General features: G+C 48.9%; 2 protein-coding genes across 4 annotated transcripts in view; both read right to left on the bottom strand.

Moving 5' to 3' along the window:
* Positions 1–3,700, bottom strand: part of LOC140722228 (E3 ubiquitin-protein ligase TRIM39-like) — a 32,152-nt gene extending 28,452 nt beyond the window's left edge. The window contains exons 1-2 of the mRNA XM_073037019.1: positions 3,521–3,700; positions 2,097–2,302 (exon numbers count right to left, since the gene is read on the bottom strand). Coding sequence (XP_072893120.1) covers positions 2,097–2,302; positions 3,521–3,700 — 386 coding nt within the window. The remainder of the gene's footprint in view (positions 1–2,096; positions 2,303–3,520) is intronic.
* Positions 1–18,020, bottom strand: part of LOC140720368 (butyrophilin subfamily 3 member A3-like) — a 665,711-nt gene that overhangs the window by 489,199 nt on the left and 158,492 nt on the right. The window lies entirely within an intron of this gene.

Genomic DNA, 18,020 nt, shown 5'->3' with positions numbered 1-18,020 from the left:
GGAGGTGTAGGGGCAGGTGTGGCACTTGTTCCGCTTGCAAGGGTAAGTACCAAGCGGGAGATCAGTGGGGTGGGGCGAATGGATAAGGGAGATGCATTGAGAGCGATCACTGGAATATCCGGAAACTCACTTCAGATGGAAATGGGGTAAAACTTTGTCTCCCTCAGTGTTATCGTGAAGAATTCTCTTCTTTAAAAATGGATGGAAGCAGGATCTTTGACCATCATTAAAGCAAAGGAAGATACCCAGAACCCCAACCTGTCAGCCACCACAAAACTCCCCCAATCGTCCCATCTCTATGAACCCCACCCAATCCATTACCTCCCTAAATCCTGCATCATGCAGATAAATTCTGTGAATATTAAATTGCTGTAGAAGTGGTGGAATTTAGCGTGCCTTAGAATGTGATTGTTGCAGGGACGTGGCGGAGGAACAAACACAAGTGCTGAATACGGGCGCGGAGGCCGAGTAGGGAGGTGTTGGCATCATAGCGAGCGTGAAACAGGTGCCAAGGGAGTCTTTACCTGGAGTCGTGGTTTTAGTAGAGAATTCAGGAACGATGCTAGACTTAGAACTGATAGTCCTAAGAAACATGGAGTGAGGTTACTCGTACATGAGTCGATCAACGACCTGGCACCTTCTAGTTGTGGTCACAGGATTCTTAAACTACATCGGTTGAGGGAATGCAGGTGTTTGTAGTTATTGAATCTGGGAATGATTGTGAACTAAACGAGGTGGTTAAGGCCCAATTCCTGAGGAAGAAAGTCAGAAGGGACCATGACAGTAGCCCCCCTCCCCCCATGGGAGCCTCCCTGCGATCCTCCAGGCCTGTCTGGGTCCCGATGAAAGTCCTGGATGAGGGAAGGGTCTAGGATGAAGGAACGGGGGTCCCAGGAAAGCTCTTCAGGACCGTACCCCTCCCAGTCCACCAGGTATTGGAGGCCCCTGCCCCGACGGCGCACATCTAGTCGTCGTCGGGCGGTGTATGCTGGATGGTTGTCGATGATACGGGCGGGGGGTGGGGGGAGAGTCTCAGCTGGGGGACACAAAGGGCTGACGGAGACTGGCTTTAACTGAGATACATGTAAAGTTGGGTGAATGCGCATGGACTTTGGCAGCTTTAGGCGGACCGCTGTGGGATTGATAACCCTGTCGACCTTGAAAGGTCCCAGGAAGCGAGGGGCGAGTGTCCTATGTCCCTGGAGGAAAGCCACCCCATCTGCCCCGGTTGGTACTCCGGCGCCGGAGTCCGGTGTCGGTCGGCTGTCTTCTTATCCCGATTTGTTGATCTGAGTAGGGCCGTGCGTGTTTCCTCCCAAATCTTATGGCACCGATCGATATGGTCCTGAACCGACTGTACTGCGATCTCTTCTTCCTGTGTGGGGAACAGCAGGAGTTGATACCCAAGGGAGCACCCGAACGTGGACCTCCCAATGGCAGAGCTCACCAGGGAGTTGTGGGCGAACTCAACTCACGGGAGGCAGTTGCTCCAGGCTGACGGGTTGTTTGCCATTACACAACGTAACGTCGCCTCCAGGTTTTGGTTGACCCGTTCCGTCTGCCCGTTCGTCTGGGAGTGGAAGCTGGATGACAGGCTGACTGATGTGCCTAAGGCTTGATAGAAGGTCTTCCATACCTGAGAGACGAACTGGGGACCTCGATCGGAGACGATGTCCGCGGGGATTCCGTGGAGGCGGAAGACATGGCGGATGAGAAGATCTGCGGTTTCTTGAGAGGAAGGGAGTTTAGGGAGGGCCACAAAGTGCACCGCCTTGGAGAATCGGTCTACCGCGGTGGAGACAGTGGTGTTTCCGCGGGAAGGGGATAGACCGGTGACGAAGTCTAGGGCGATGTGTGACCAGGGACAACCAGGGAGAGGTAGAGGATGAAGTAGACCCGCAGGTGGTCGCTGAGAGACCTTTCCCCGGGCACAGATGGAACAAGCCGAGACATAAGAGCGGGTCTCCCCCTCCATGGACAGCCCCCAGAAGTGCTTCCTCAGGAGAGCCGGGGTCCGATCACTCCCGGGGTGGCAGGCGAGCCGGGATGTGTGTCCCCATTGGAGAACCTGAGGCCTGACAGAGACGGGCACATACAGGCAATCGCCGGGTCCATTGCCAGGGTCAGGGTCTTCCCGCTGGGCTTCCTTTACTTCAGCCTTGATCTCCCAAGTGAGGGTGGCCACCACACAGGTTGGAGGGAGGATCGTCTCGGGACTGGAGGTGTCATTCTTGGAGTCATGCTGGCGGGCTAGCGCATCCGGCTTCCCGTTCTTGGATCCTGGACGGTACGTGAGGGTAAACTGGAAACGTCCAAAAAACAATGCCCAACGGGCCTGGCGGGAGTTCAATCGTTTGGCGGTCTGAATATACCCCAGGCTCTTATGATCCGTCCACACCACAGACGGGGGTTCTGCCCCCTCCAACCAGTGCCTCCATACTTTCAGTGCTAGTTTGACCGCCAGTAATTTATCCATTATCATCCATCAGCTTTTTTCTTTGGTAGTTGGTAGGGGGTTGACTTTTTTATATAAAAAATTTCTTTTATGATGTATGACCTATCTTTAAATTTTGGATTACAGAGTGGTATACCATAACATTTTGATCAATTTTATTACAATATATGATTGTACACAATTTATGTTGAGATGTATCTATGTGTTGCACTCTGTAAATCTTGCTTTTTTTTCTTCTGAATAAAAATATTGTAAAAAGAAAGAATCGATTGATAAAGTCCCTCAGTTCGTCATTGATCGGGGTTTGGAAAACGGCGGGAGCATTGGTGAGGCCAAACGGCATGAGCAAATATTCAAAGTGGCCCAGAGGTGTATTGAAGGCCGTCTTCCACTCGTCCCCCTCCCTCACCCTGAGTAAATGGTAGGCGTTGCGAAGGTCCAGACCGTGGCTCCATACAGTGGTTCAAGTGCTGAACTAGTGAGGGGTAGCGGGTACTTGTTAACTGCTGTATTATTTAGGCCTCGGTAGTCGATAAAAGGGCGAAGCGTCCCGTCCTTTTATACAAAGAACCTGGCGCCTACCGGGGAAGATGAAGGCCTGATAATGCCCAACTCGAGGGACTCACTAATGTATTTCTCCATGGCCTCTCACTCCAGTCGGGATAGGTTAAAAAGGCGACTGGTGGGTAGCGGGACCCCAGGGAGAAGGTCAATGGCACAATCGTATGGGCGATGCGGAGGCAGGGAAAGGGCCCGCTATTTACTGAACCCCTGTCCAAAGTCATGGCATTCTGTGGGGACCCGGGACAAGTCAAGGGGTTCCAAAACAGGTGGGGTCACGGTGGCTTCTCTGGGAGGTGGGGCCGACCGCAGACTGTTGGCATGGCAAGACGGGCTCCATTCGGCTATCCTCCCGGTAGACCAGTCAATACGGGGACTGCGTTGGGTCAGCCATGGGTACCCTAGAACTACCGGGGCTTGAGGTGACTGAACGAGACTGAATCGCACTTCCTCCCAATGGTTGCCGGACAGGATCAAGGTCAGGGGTGGCGTACAGTGGGTCACCCGAGCCAGCAGTTTTCCATCCAGGGACCGGGCCTCCAGAGGGGTGGTTAGTGGCTCGCGAGGTATTCCGGCCTGGGTGGCTATCTCTTCATCCAGCAGATTTCCCTCAGCACCGGAATCCACCAAATTGGATAGGGACAGGGACTGTTGTTGGTAATTCACGGTTGCCAGGATCTGCATCCGAGTCCAGGGTGCTGAAGGGAGTAGCATTCAGCTCACCAGGGCTCCCCCTCTCACTGGCGAGCCCTCCCTTTTGGCCACTGAGGACAGGTATCCCGGAAATGTCCTGACTGGCCACAACAGTAGCAATCCCCAGCTCTCCACCTCCAAGTTCGTTCGGCCGGGGAGAGCCGGTTCCGTCCCAGCTGCATCGGTTCCTCTCTCAGGGGGGTGGGGACGGCCATAGCAGGAGCCGTACTGGGAGCAGCTGGGGAAGGGGGGCTGGCTGAGACTGGTAAGGTGGACTGAGGACTTCCTCGAGGAGCGGGCAACTGGTTTTCACTCTCTGCCGCTCCTGAAGTCGATAATCTAATTGAATGGCTAGCGAGATCAGAGAGTCCAGACAGTCCATGTCTTCCCTCGCGGCCAACTCATACTTTATCTGGTCCGAGAGGCCCTGCCGAAACACCTCCCGTAGGGCCTCGTCATTCCACCCGGAGTCTGCGGCCAAGGTCCGGAACTCAATGGAATACCTAGCCACACTTCGCGAAGCCTGACGAAGAGTAAGCGGCCGTTTCGCAGCGTCTTTACCGCGAATGGATTGTTCAAAGACTTTCCTCAGTTCAGCGACAAAGGAGGAGTAAGAGGAACAAACCTCTGGTCCGTTATCCCACATCGCGGTTGTCCAGGCATCTCCCCGTAGCAGCCCCATGATGTACGCAATCTTTGATTTATCGGGAGTGTAGGTACATGGCTGCAGCCCAAAGACTAGGGAGCATTGTAACAGGAAGGCCCGGCAATACCTAGGTCCCCGGCGTAGGGTTCAGGCTCGGGTACATACGGCTCTCGAGGAGATGGTGTTGCTGATTCTGAGGGCGAGGCCATCCCGAGCGGTGCGGTTTGGGTAGCCGGGGTTCTTGGAGGGGACGGAGAAACAGAAACGGAGATCCTGTCCACTCGTTCACTGACCTTCTGCACATTCGTGATTAGTGTCCGAAGGTTTTCCGTGATCTCCCGAAGTAGTTGGTCGTGGGCGCCCAATAGGTAGACCTGGCTGGCCAGGGCCTGTTGTACGGGATCCGTGTCTGCTGGGTTCATCGTGGCCAGTTCGTTCTGTTGCAAGGACGCGGCGGTGGAACGAACCCCAGTGCTGAACACGGGCGCAGAGGCCGAGTAGGGAGGCGTTGCCGTCGTAGCGAGCGTGGAAAGGGTGACAAGGGAGTCTTTACCCGGAGTCTTGGTTTTAGTAGATAGTTCAGGAACGATGCTAGAACTTAGAACTGATAGTCCTAAGAAATCATGGAGTGAGGTTACTCATACAGGAGTCGACCAATGACCTGGCACCTTCTAGTTGTGGTCACAGGATTCTTAAACTACATCGGTTGATGGAATGCAGGTGTTTGTAGTTATTGAACCTGGGAATGATTGGGAACTAAACGAGGTGGTTAAGGCCCAATTCCTGAGGAAGAGAGCCAGGTGCCAGAAGGGACCATGACAGTGATTTAGAATGCAGGTCAACTCAGCCCAAAATATCAGCGGCACCTCACTCCCCACCATTGGTACTATCTACAGGAGGCCTCAAGAAGGCAACAGCTGTTACCTGGGCAATGCCATCTTCTTGCCGCTACTATTGTGCAGGAGGTAAGAAACCCTATGTTCCACACCACCAGGTTCAGGAACAGTTATTTCACTTGAACCATTCTGTTCTCGAACCATCGTCACAACACTAATCCCTACCTCAGTACAGCAACACTGGCCACTCTGATTGTACTAAAGTGGGCATTAAAAAATCAGTTTCTTTCTATATTATTTTTGAATTGAATTGACTTTATTACTTACATCCTTCATATACATGAGGAGTAAAAATCTTTACGTTACAAATCCATCTAAATGTGCAATAAGCAATTTATAGTAATTTATAATAAATCGTATTGGGGAGGGTATAAACTAGCTTTGCAGGGGGGTGAGAACCAAAGTGAAGAGGCACAGGATGGGGAGGTTGGAGCACAAGTAGAGACAGCTTGTAGGGAGTTTGTGAGGAAGGACAGCAGATGTTAGAGCAAAGATGCATTCAGCCTGATGGTTTGAGATGTGTCTATTTTAATGCAAGGCATATTATAAACAAGGTGGATAAACTTAGAGTGGGGATCAACACATGTGGCCATTACAGAGACTTGGATGTCTCAGGAGCTGCTGTGTGTGCCAGGCTTTAGATGTTTCAAAAAGAACAGAGAGGGAACCAATAAAGGTGGGGTTGTCATTCGTATTTAGGGATACTGTCATGGCTGCAGAAAAGGAGGAAGTCATGAAGGGTCGGTCTACTGAGTCTGTGTGGGTGGATGTCAGAAACAGGAAAGGGGCAAAAACTCTCCTGGGTGTTTTTTATAGACCCCCCCTATAGTAATAAATTTGAGAATGGCCCAGGTGAGACTGGGTGTAAGTGAGGACGAGACTGGGGGTGAAGGTGAGTGAGTGAGTGTGCATGTGTGTGTGCGCGCATGTGTCTTTATCTATCAGGGACAGAGAAATAGAGAGTCTGAGACTTCTCAGCTTCCAGGTAGATGCACAGTCATCACGACCAGTTTTTTTCATAATTATTTCAAAACGAAAAGAAAGATGCTCACTAGGGTGAAGTCTCCCTCACTGACACATTGACCACTTTCCCATCTTCATTTACTGTGAGGTGGTCAAAGGGAATCCCTTCTCTAGTCGAACCATCTGCATATATCTTGTCAAAACTTTCAGGAACACATTTTATAAATTGTGCCCTGTCAAATCCCTCAGCACAATGGCTGTCCCAGTCAATATTAAAAATGTTGAAATCACCTCTTATTGCAATTTTAACATTCCTACAGTAATCTGCAATATCCCTAAAATTCTCACAATTCTCACTGATTTTTGGGTCCCATAATTAAATCCCCAAAGAATGGTTCTCCTCCTTTTATTCATAACTTCAACCAATATAGTCTCACTGGATGCACTCCCAGCTTTATCGCTTGAAGTACTGCAGTGAAAATTGTTACTGTGTTACCCCTCTTATTTTTAATTTCTACCAATTTAGCCTCAGTGCACATTCCCCAGGAATATTCCTCTGGGTTCTGCAGTGAAGCTCTCCCTATTCAACATCATGACCCCCCTCCTCTTCTACCTCCATTTCTATCACTCCTGTAGCACCTGTACTCCAGAACACTGAGCTGCCAGTCCAGACCTTCATTAAAATCGTTTTGATAACAATATGCTATCAGAATCCTGTGTCCCACAGATCCAGATGGAGAGAACGAGGCACTGGAGATCTGAGAGTCAGAGGGGCAGAGAGAAACCCACACTGGGAGGAGTGTGTGAAGACCTTTGACCCTTCACTCCCCAGTGAGGGCCTCTTTGCAAATGGAATCGGGTTCACAAGGCTGGAGAGTGAGTGAGTGGAAAGGACAGGGGTTGAGGAATGTATGGAGGTGGGGTGAGGGAGGATGCAGAGAGGAGGGGGTGCCAAGGCTCAAAGGGTGGAGTGGGAGTGAGGGTCTGTGAGGGAATGCAGGAGAAAGAGGTAGGATGTGGAGATGTGGGAGTGAGGGTCTGTGAGGGGAATGCAGGAGGAAGAGGCAGGATGTGGAGATGTGGGAGAGAGGGTCTGTGAGGGAATGCAGGAGGAAGAGGCAGGATGTGGAGATGTGGGAGAGAGGGTCTGTGTGGGGAATGCAGGAGGAAGAGGCAGGATGTGGAGATGTGGGAGAGAGGGTCTGTGTGGGGAATGCAGGAGGAAGAGGCAGGATGTGGAGATGTGGGAGAGAGGGTCTGTGTGGGGAATGCAGGAGGAAGAGGCAGGATGTGGAGATGTGGGAGAGAGGGTCTGTGTGAGGGAATGCAGGAGGAAGAGGCAGGATGTGGAGATGTGGGAGAGAGGGTCTGTGAGGGAATGCAGGAGGAAGAGGCAGGATGTGGAGATGTGGGAGAGAGGGTCTGTGAGGGAATGCAGGAGGAAGAGGCAGGATGTGGAGATGTTGCAGAGAGGGACTGTGAGGGAATGCAGGAGGAAGAGGCAGGATGAGGAGATGTGGGAGAGAGGGTCTGTGAGGGAATGCAGGAGGAAGAGGCAGGATGTGGAGATGTGGGAGAGAGGGTCTGTGTGGGGAATGCAGGAGGAAGAGGCAGGATGTGGAGATGTGGGAGAGAGGGTCTGTGAGGGAATGCAGGAGGAAGAGGCAGGATGTGGAGATGTGGGAGAGAGGGTCTGTGTGGGGAATGCAGAAGGAAGAGGCAGGATGTGGAGATGTGGGAGTGAGGGTCTGTGTGGGGAATGCAGGAGGAAGAGGCAGGATGTGGAGATGTGGGAGAGAGGGTCTGTGTGGGGAATGCAGGAGGAAGAGGTAGGATGTGGAGATGTGGGAGTGAGGGTCTGTGTGGGGAATGCAGGAGGAAGAGGCAGGATGTGGAGATGTGGGAGTGAGGGTCTGTGTGGGGAATGCAGGAGGAAGAGGCGGGATGTGGAGATGTGGGAGAGAGGGTCAGGGAGGCTGAATGGTGATTGAGGGGTAGGGAAGAGTCAGAGGGAGGATCAAGGTTTGGAGAGTTAGAGGGGAGGCTGGGGAAAGTGAGGAGGAGTCAATGGGTAATTCCTCTGTGCCTCAATTCGTGTGTGTGTGTGTGTGTCTGTGGGGGTGGGGGAGAGAGTGTGAACTTTCAGCTTTTGTGGGACTGTGTGACAAAATCACACAAACCATAATTTAGAAGAACATCTAGCCATCAAACTGAATCTTACAGACTTTTTCCTGACTTCACAGGGAAGGTGCAGGGCTGATGTTTCCGGTTTCTGGGGCATCTAGAAGGAGGGGTGACAGTGAGGGGGACGACAATTTTGATAATAAGTTAATTCACCAAACAGGAGTGAACATCTATCTATGAGTGAACAGGTGTGGGGGCTGTGGATGTTTAGAGAGCCGGTATGTTCAGGAGAGATGGTTAGATTTTTCACTAAGAAGGGGAATCATGGAAATAACATCAGCACAGGGAAAAGATGTTGATGTTATTTAATAGGAAAGCAGGTGCCTGGGGCTGAATGGCCTCCTCTTATTCCTAGTCCTGATGTTCTTCAGAGCAGCAGACAGACTGAACTGAGGGAGGACAGAAGGGGCCGGGGTGTACATAGATGTGTCGGGCAGGAAGTGAAAAGTGGTTAAATATAATTCTTGATGAACTCTTATTCAAATAATTTAATCTGCATACAAACTATCTTCACAATAAAAAGGTCGATCCGGAGGCAACGTGACATTGTGAGATGTCAGACACACTGGGATTACTCAGTCAGAGCGGCAGAGAAACTTCCTGACTTCACCCCTGTGTAGTTCTGCTCTGATGTGAGGAACCCTCTTCCTCGTTATCCCATCAGAAAACATGTTTGAATTATGTAATTTTTTCATAAATAGACTAATGTAGTCTAAGTTCGATCCGGATTCAAATCCTTTTGCAATAAAGGCCAAGGTGGAGTTTTCCTCCTCATTGTTGCTTTCAGCTTCATTTTCAACCCCCAGTGAAAGGGAGATAGATATCCAGTGAGTCAGAATCGGAATCAGGGTCATTATCACTGACTTACAGTGTAATGTTGAATTTATTGTTTGCCAGCAGCAGCATCAGAATCAGGTTTATGTCGTGATTTTTTTAAAACTTTGCAATAGCAATACAATGCAACTATTGCATATATAGAGCATAGAAATCTATAGCACTTTACTGGCCCTTCAGCCCACAATGTTGTGCCGACCATGTAACTGACTCTATAGACTGCCTAGAATTTCCCTAGCGCATAGCCCTCTATTTTTCTAAGCTCCATGTACCTATCCAAGAGGCTCTTAAAAGACCCTATCGTATCCGCCGCCACCGCCGTCGCCGGCAGCTCATTTCATGCAGCCACCACTCTGTGTGAAAAATGTTCCCCTGACATCCCCTCAGTACCTATTTCCAAACACCATAAAACTATGCCCTCTCATGTTAACCATTTCAGCCCTGGGGAAAAGCCTCTGACTCTCCACACGATCGATGCCTCTCATCATCTTATACACCTTTATCAGGTCACCTCTCACTCTCCGTACCTCCAGGCAGAAAAGGTCGTGTTCCCTTTACCTGTTCTCATAAGGCATGCTCCCCAATCCAGGCAACATCCTTGTAAATCTCCTCTGCACCCTCTGTGGTTTCCACATCCTTCCCAGGGGTGCAGTGCTAGCCGGAGCACACCCGGCATATCTTTAAGAAAAAAAGTTGAAATAAACAGGCTAATTAATTAGGTTCCGCCCAGGGTGATTTGAGTATCTCAGAAACTGCTGATCTCCTGAGATTTTTACGCACAACAGACTCTGGAGTTTACAAGAATGGTGCCAAAAACAAAAAAAAAAAAATCCAACGAGTGGATTTAACAAGATGTTTTTGCCACAGAACATCCACTTACTGGATGTTCTTTTTTGGCACCATACTTTGTAAACTCCAGAGTCTGTTGTGTGTAAAAATCCCAGGAATCACCAGTTTCTGAGATACTCAAATCACCTTGGGCGGGACCTAATTAATTAGTTTGTTTATTTTGGCATTATTTTTCTTAAAGATGTGCCGGACGCGCTCTAGGTGTCACTGCATCACTGATCCTTCCTGCAGTGAGGCGACCATAACTGAGCACAGTTCTCCCGGTGGGGTCTGACCAGGGTCCTATACAGCTGCAACATTACCTCTCGGCTCTTAAACTCAATCCCACGATTGATGAAGGCCAATGCACCCTATGCCTTCTTAACCACAGAGTCAACCTGCACAGCAGATTTGAGTGTCCTATGGACTCAGACCCCAAGATCCATCTGATCCTCCACATTGCCAAGAGTCTTATCATTAATACTATATTCTGCCATCATATGTGACCTACCAAAATGAACCACTTCACACTTATCTGGATTGAACTCCATCTACCACTTCTCAGCCCAGTTTTGCATCCGATCAATGTCCTGCTGTAACCTCTGACAGCCCTCCACACTATCCACAACACCTCCAACCTTTGTGTCATCAGCAAATTTACTAACCCATCTCTCCACTTCCTCATCCAGCTCTTTTATAGAGATCATGAAGACCAGGGGTCCCAGATCTCTATGCAGTATGTGACCCATCTACAACCACTCTTTGCCTTTGTTGCAATGAGCAGCTGAGGAAGCGGACCCAAGTGCAGGGCACAGGCACGGAGACTCGACATGGAGACGGACTTGGCTCCGAGCCAGGACTGGGACTGGGACTCGGAGCCAGGACTGGGACTGGGACTGGACTTGGACACGAAGCCTTGATTTGGACTGGGACTCGGAGCCTTGACTGGACATTAACTCGGAGCCTGGACTTGGACTGGGGCTCGACTGGAACACAGAGCCTGGACTGGGACTCGACAAAACAAAATCACGACAGACCACTTACATTTCAGCTTGGAGCAGCGGCAAACGGCCAGCAATACTCAGCCGGACACAAGACAACAAAACAAACAACAACAGTCCATTTGTATCTCGACTCCGGGTAGCACATGAAGCAGCAAACGGTCGGCAAAACTCAGCTGGATGGCAGGCTCTCGACTCGACTCATTCTGAGTGGCTTGGAACGATCATAGCCACACTGCAGAGGTGATGAACCAGCAGTGAGTAGATGTAATCCAGAATTTTTATGCTGCTGGTTCGAATGAGGATCAGGTGCCCTAATCAAGGAGTTCAGTGGAAAGGAAATTAACTGAAATGAGTAGTTAACTGACCAGAACATGACAGCCTGCTGTGTTCAAACCAGTTCTGGATCCACAAAGCAATGCCCCATTGGATCCCATGCCTCCTTACTTTCTCAATAAGGCTTGTAGAGGGTACCTTATCAAATGCCTTGCTGAAATGCATATACACTACATCTACTGCTCTAACTTCATCAGTGTGTTTAGTCACATCCTCAAGAAATTCAATCAGACTCGTAAGGCACGACCTGCCCTTGACAAATCCATGCTGACTATTCCTAATCATATTATGCCTCTCCGAATGTTCATAAATCCTGTTTCTCAGGATCTTCTCTATCAACTTACCGACCACCGAAGACTCCCTGGTCTATGATTTCCAGGGCTATCTCTAGGCAAAAACATCCGCAACCCTCCAATCCCCCGAAACCTCTCCTGTCCCCATTGTTGATGCAAACATCATCGCCATAGGCTCAGCAATCTCCTCCCTCACTTCCCACAGTAGCCTGGGGTATATCTCGTCTGATCCCGGTGACTTACCCAACTTGGTGCTTTCCAAAATCTCCAACACATCCTCTTCCTGAATGCTAAATGCTTCTACATGCTCAAGCTTTTCAGTCCACTGTAAGTCAAACCTACAATCGCCAAGATCCTTTTCTGTAGTGAATACTGAAGCAAAGCATTCATTAAGTACCTCTGCTGTCTCCTCCGGTTCCATACACACTTTTCCACTGTCACACTTGATTTGTTCTATTCTCTCAGGTCTTATCCTCTTGCTCTTCACAAACTTGTAGAATGCCTTGGGGTTTTCCTTAATCCTGTCTGCCAAGGCCTTCTCATGGCTCCTTCTGGCTCTCCTGATATCATTCTTAAGTTCCTTCCTGCTGGCCTTATAATCTTCTAGATCCCTATCATTACCTAGTTTTTTGAACCTCTTCTTTTCTTCTTGACTAGATTTACAACAGCCTTTGTACACCACGGTTCCTGTACCCTACCATCCTTTCCCTGTCTCATTGTGTTACGTACTCTGTAACGGGTTAAAAAGAACCAGCAGAAATGGACACACCTGGAGCCTGAGTCTTCTGTTATAAACTCTATTTTATTAGTAATTACGTGATAAAGTAATATAAAACAAGATAAGGTAAACAGGTTAGCAGAGTATATGCATATATATAGTGAGTGAATAAGGTTCCCAAGCTTCTCCCAGCTCAGGTGATTAGATGATACAGTCTTACGCTGGTATGGTCGGTAGTCAGTTCAGTTCTGGAATTTGATTTGAGTAGTGTCGGAGAGAGAGAGAGTTGTTTTGTCTTTCCAGTGCCGATGCATTTGATCCTCCACCTTGTCCTCCTGCTCCCGAAACTTATCAAAGCCACCGACTGTGACCACAAAAAGGGAACCGTCTTCTGTGGTGGAGTTATCAACCAAGGCCAGGGTTAACCCCTTTGTCCAGACTGTGAGCAAAAACCCCACCCTTGTCGTGGGCACACAAAGCTCACCAGTGACTTCCTTGGTGTCTGGCGTGTCTCGTGTGTCTGATTAAAAAGCCAGCTAACCTTCTGTGTGTGTGTGTATACATATATCACAAGCGCAGAACACTAGCTGTCCATCATATAGCTCTGCCTTTCAGTTTCCAAAGCAACTCACAGACTTTCTCTCTCTGTTGCTGAAATAGCACACACACTGTTTCACTCCCTCTCTCTTTTTAAAGGAACAGTCCACTTTAGAACAATCCTTCGGATCTCACCACACAAATATCCCCTGAACATTTGCCACATTTCTTCCGTACTTTTCCCTGCAAACATGTGTTTCCAAAAAATGCTTCCAAGTTCCTGCCTAATGGCCTCATATTTTGTATGATAGCCTCATACGGCAATTGCGCTTGTGAATATGCATGTGTTATTTAATTTTTATTTCATTGTGCTGGTATTTAACTCCAGGGCCTGTCGCAGTGCTTGTGGAAACTTGCACACAGCACAGCAACGCTTTGCTGCCCATCTGCTTTCAGCCTTGGGCCATATCCGAACCAGGTGACACTTCATTCAGGTCATTTATAAAAATCACAAAGAGGAGGGGTCCAAGAACAGATCCCTGTGGACCACCACTGGTCACCGACCTCCATGCAGAATACGGACCATCTATAAACACCTTTTGCCTTCTGTGGGCAAGCCAGTTCTGGATCTATAAATCAAGGTCTCCTTGGATCCTATGCCTCCTGACTTTCTGAAAGAGCCTAGCATGGGGAATCTTATCAAATGCCTTACTGAAATCCATATACACTACATCCACTGCTCTACCTCATCAGTGCATTCTGTTACATCCTCAAAGAATTCAATGAGGCTCGTAAGGCACAACCTGCCTTTGACAAAACCATGCTGACAATCCCTAATCAGATTATGTCTCTCCAAATGCTCATAAATCCTGCCTCTCAGGATCTTCTCCACAAGTTGCCCATCTCTGGTCAGACTTACTGGTCTATAATTTCCTAGGTTATCTCTACTCCCTTTCTTGAACAAAGGAACAACATTTGCAAACCTCTAATCCTCCGGTACTTCTTCCATCCCTAGTGATGACGTAAAGATCATCGCAGGAGGCTCAGTAATCTCCTCCCTTGCTTCCCACAGTAGACTGGGGTATATCTCATCAGGTCCCAGTGATTTACCTAACTTAGTACTTTTCAAAAGCTCCAGCACATCCTCTTTCTTAACGTCTAGCTGATGCAGATTCAGAAATTTTGTGTAGTGCAGTACCGCTTTCAACCAGAGGGCGGGGATGGCGAGCGGCGTAAAGGTTAGTTTCACGGTGCAGCATCGCCGCCTGCTGCTGGAAACAGGTACTGCAGGAAGCGCAGAAACAAAATGTAATTGCAGGGAACAGGCACCAGAATTTGTTGTGTCCGGAATGTGGGCATCGGCAGCAGGAATGTGCCGATCGACTGCCCTTCAGAAGGCAGAAACGAGGGACTTCAGCTTACGACATTTTGTAAGTTTACGAGCAGTTACAACATGTTTCTGCCTTACCACCAACCTTACAAAGCACTCACCACTCTCTGTGGAAAAATTGACCTCTGACAACCCGCTATACTTCCCTCTAATCTCTTCAAATTATGCCCCCTCTTATTACCTGTTGCTGCCCCAGGAAATACTTCCTATGACTGACCACCCTCTGTGTGAAAATTCCTGTTAAATGTTTTCCTTCTCACTTTCCATCAATTAGTTCTTGATTTCTCAGTTTGGGGTAAGTAAAATAGTCTGGGCTAATTAAAACTATCACAAGAGTTCAAGTCAAGTCAGGTCAAGTCAAGTCACTTTTATTGTCATTTCGACCATAACTGCTGGTACAGTGCATAGTAAAAATGAGACAACGTTTTTCAGGACCATGGTGTTACACGACACAGTACAAAAACTAGACTGAACTACGTAAAAAAGAACAACAGAGAAAGCTACACTAGACTACAGACCTACCCAGGACTGCATAAAGTGCACAAAACAGTGCAGGCAGTACAATAAATAATAAACAAGACAATAGGGCAGTAAGGTGTCAGTCCAGGCTCTGGGTATTGAGGAGTCTTATAGTTTGGGGGAAGAAACTGTTACATAGTCTGGTCGTGAGAGCCTGAATGCTTTGGTGCCTTTTCCCAGACAGCAGGAGGGAGAAGAGTTTGTATGAGGGGTGCATGGGGTCCTTCATAATGCTGTTTGCTTTGTGGATGCAGCGTGTAGTGTAAATGTCCGTGATGGTGGGAAGAGAGAGCCCAATGATCTTCTCAGCTGTCCTCACTATCCGCTGCAGGGTCTTGCGATCCGAGATGGTGCAATTTCTGAACCAGGCATTGATGCAGCTGCTCAGGATGCTCTCAACACAACCCCTGTAGAATGTGATGAGGATGGGGGGTGGGAGATGGACTTTCCTTAGCCTTCGCAGAAAGTAGAGACGCTGCTGGACTTTCTTTGCTATGGAGCTGGTGTTGAGGGACCAGGTGAGATTCTCCGCCAGGTGAACACCAAGAAATGTGGTGCTCTTTACGATCTCTACCGAGGAGACGTCGATGTTCAGTGGGGAGTGGTCGCTCCGTGCCCTCCTGAAGTCAACAACCATCTCTTTTGTTCACATTAAGAGACAGGTTGTTGGCTCTGCACCAGTCCGTTAGCCGCTGCAACTCCTCTCTGTAAGCTGACTCGTCATTCTTGCTGATGAGACCCAACACGGTCGTGTCATCGGTGAACCTGATGATGTGGTTCGAGCTGTGTATTGCAGCACAGTCGTGGGTCAGCAGAGTGAACAACAGTGGACTGAGCACACAGCCCTGGGGAGCCCCCGTGCTCAGTGTGATGGTGTTGGAGATGCTGCTCCCGATCCAGACTGACTGAGGTCTCCCAGTCAGGAAGTCTAGGATCCATTTGCAGAGGGAGGTGTTCAGGCCCAGTAGGCTCAGCTTTCCAATCAGTTTCTGAGGGATGATTGTGTTGAATGCTGAACTGAAGTCTATGAACAGCATTTGAACCTTAACACCAACGACTCCGGATGTAACTTGAAATATCAAGTAAATCTAGCCTTAAAGTAAACACTATCATCAGTGACGGGGACTGTTTCATTTTTACAGGATTGTTGTAAAAACCCATCCAATTCAGGTGGCACGGTAGCCCAGCAGTTAGTGTAACGCCCGGGGTCAATTCCTGCTGCTGTCTTTAAGTTTGCAGATTCTTCCTGTGACTGCGTGATTTTCCTCCGGATGCTCCGGTTTCCTCCCCCATTCCGAAGATGTATAGGTTGGGGTTAGTAAGTTTCGCGCATGCTACATTGGTACCAGAAGTGTGTCAGCATTTGTGGCCAGTGTCCAGGACAATCCTCAGACTGTGTTGGCCATTGACGCACAACGTCCCATTTTACTGTGTGTTTTGATGTATGTGTGACAAGCAAAGCGAATCGTTAACTTTAAATTCACCACTGATGCTGAGGGGAGGACATCAGCCTTCCTTACCCCCTCTGGACTGGACGTGACTTCAGATTCTTGTCAATGTGGTCGTCCCTGAGATGCCCCGTTGAGATGATCGTCAAGTCACGCGGCCCAGGGGAGACAAAGTGGGCCAGACAAGCAGAGTGATCACCCTGGAGTACAACAGGAAAAGGCTTTGAAAATAAATCTGGTTAGCAGCTGACCTGAAACTGGCTGTCAAAGAGTGGCTATTATAGTTTCAAAGGATGTCAAGATTACGAATGAGAAGGCAACGGGTTAGAATTACAGTCGTGTGTGATTCAAAAGATCCAAGATGGCGGCGCGACGCAGCTTGTAGCGGCCACTCCGGAGCTGATTATCTGTTATTTGTGAAGCAGGGTGCCGTGCGCAATCATAATCGATTGAAAACGGACGTGGGAGCACGGAGGAATATCGGGAAATCTCCAGGAAGACCTTCTTTGTTGCTGCTGCTGTGAGGTCAGGTCTCTGCTGGGAAGAACAGGCCCCCAGTCCTCGGGGTCGCGTTGCCGATGGCCGTTGGCGGGGGCGTCTTAATACGCTCGGCAGAGGATGGTGCTCGGAGAAGCTGTGCCGGAGGGGATGGTCGGAGGTTCGATGGACTCGGAGTCTGCTGCGGTCAGGTCGCTTTCACTGTGTGCTGTGTCTGCGAGGCTGAGTCGGGCAGCACCATGGAAGTCCATAGCGGGGGTATTCCCTTCTGCCGCCGGCGTGGGATGGCGAGTCTATCGGGACCCTGAGGGCTTGTGGAAACTGTATGGTGGTTTCTTTCGAACTTATAGTCTTTTAACATCTTTGGACTATTTTTACTGTGCCCATGGTCTGTTTTTTTTAATCAATTATGCTATTGTTTGCACTGTTGTAACTATGTGGTTTTGTGCAGGTCTTGTAGCTTTAGTTTTTGGTCTTGTTTGTCTGGTGGATTTGGAGCTCCTTTCCGGGGAACACACTAAGATGGTAGCACGATATTAATACGCAGCAGCCTTTCCGGACTCTGGATTGGGGATTGCCAAATGTTATGTTGATTTTCTGGTGTAGTCTGTTTTGTTGTTTGCTTTTGTGATATCATTCTGGAGGAACATTGTCTCATTTTCTAACTGCATTGCATTTGTGATTTCTAAATGACATTAAACTGAATCCGAATCTGAATTAGTCCTAACCCACACAAGAAGCTGTAATGATTAACAACTAGAATGCTAAGTTATTAGGTGAGACAGAAGACAAGAGAAAACTAGATTAGCACTATGCGTGGGGGTGGGGGAGACTGGTGAGTCATATCTCTTCTGAAAGAGACTACTGGCAAACAAGGAAGCCTAGCTGAGTTCAAAAGCTATGAACAGAAACTCTGGCAGGTCGCACCCTGGAGGGGAAATTACAAGCTCGGGAAACGTCTCCACAGCTGAGCAATAGAGGCTTGGGTCCAATTCTGGGCACGGCACTTTAGGAAGACATGATTTCCCAGCGTGGGTCAAGAATTAGAATCAGAATCTGGTTTATTATCACTGATTTATGTTGTGAAAATTGTTTTGCGGCAGCAGGACAGTGCAGTCAATAGTTTTACTACATGTTACATGGTGCAAACTCGTGTGGTTCTGTTGGTGGGTTGATGATCCATTCAGAAATCTGATGGTGGAAAGAACAAGGTGTTCCTA

This window comes from Hemitrygon akajei, chromosome 2 (assembly GCF_048418815.1).
Source record: "Hemitrygon akajei chromosome 2, sHemAka1.3, whole genome shotgun sequence".
NCBI lineage: Eukaryota > Metazoa > Chordata > Chondrichthyes > Myliobatiformes > Dasyatidae > Hemitrygon > Hemitrygon akajei.
The sequence above is the reverse complement of the archived record's forward strand: the minus strand, read 5'-3'. Positions and strand labels throughout refer to the sequence as shown.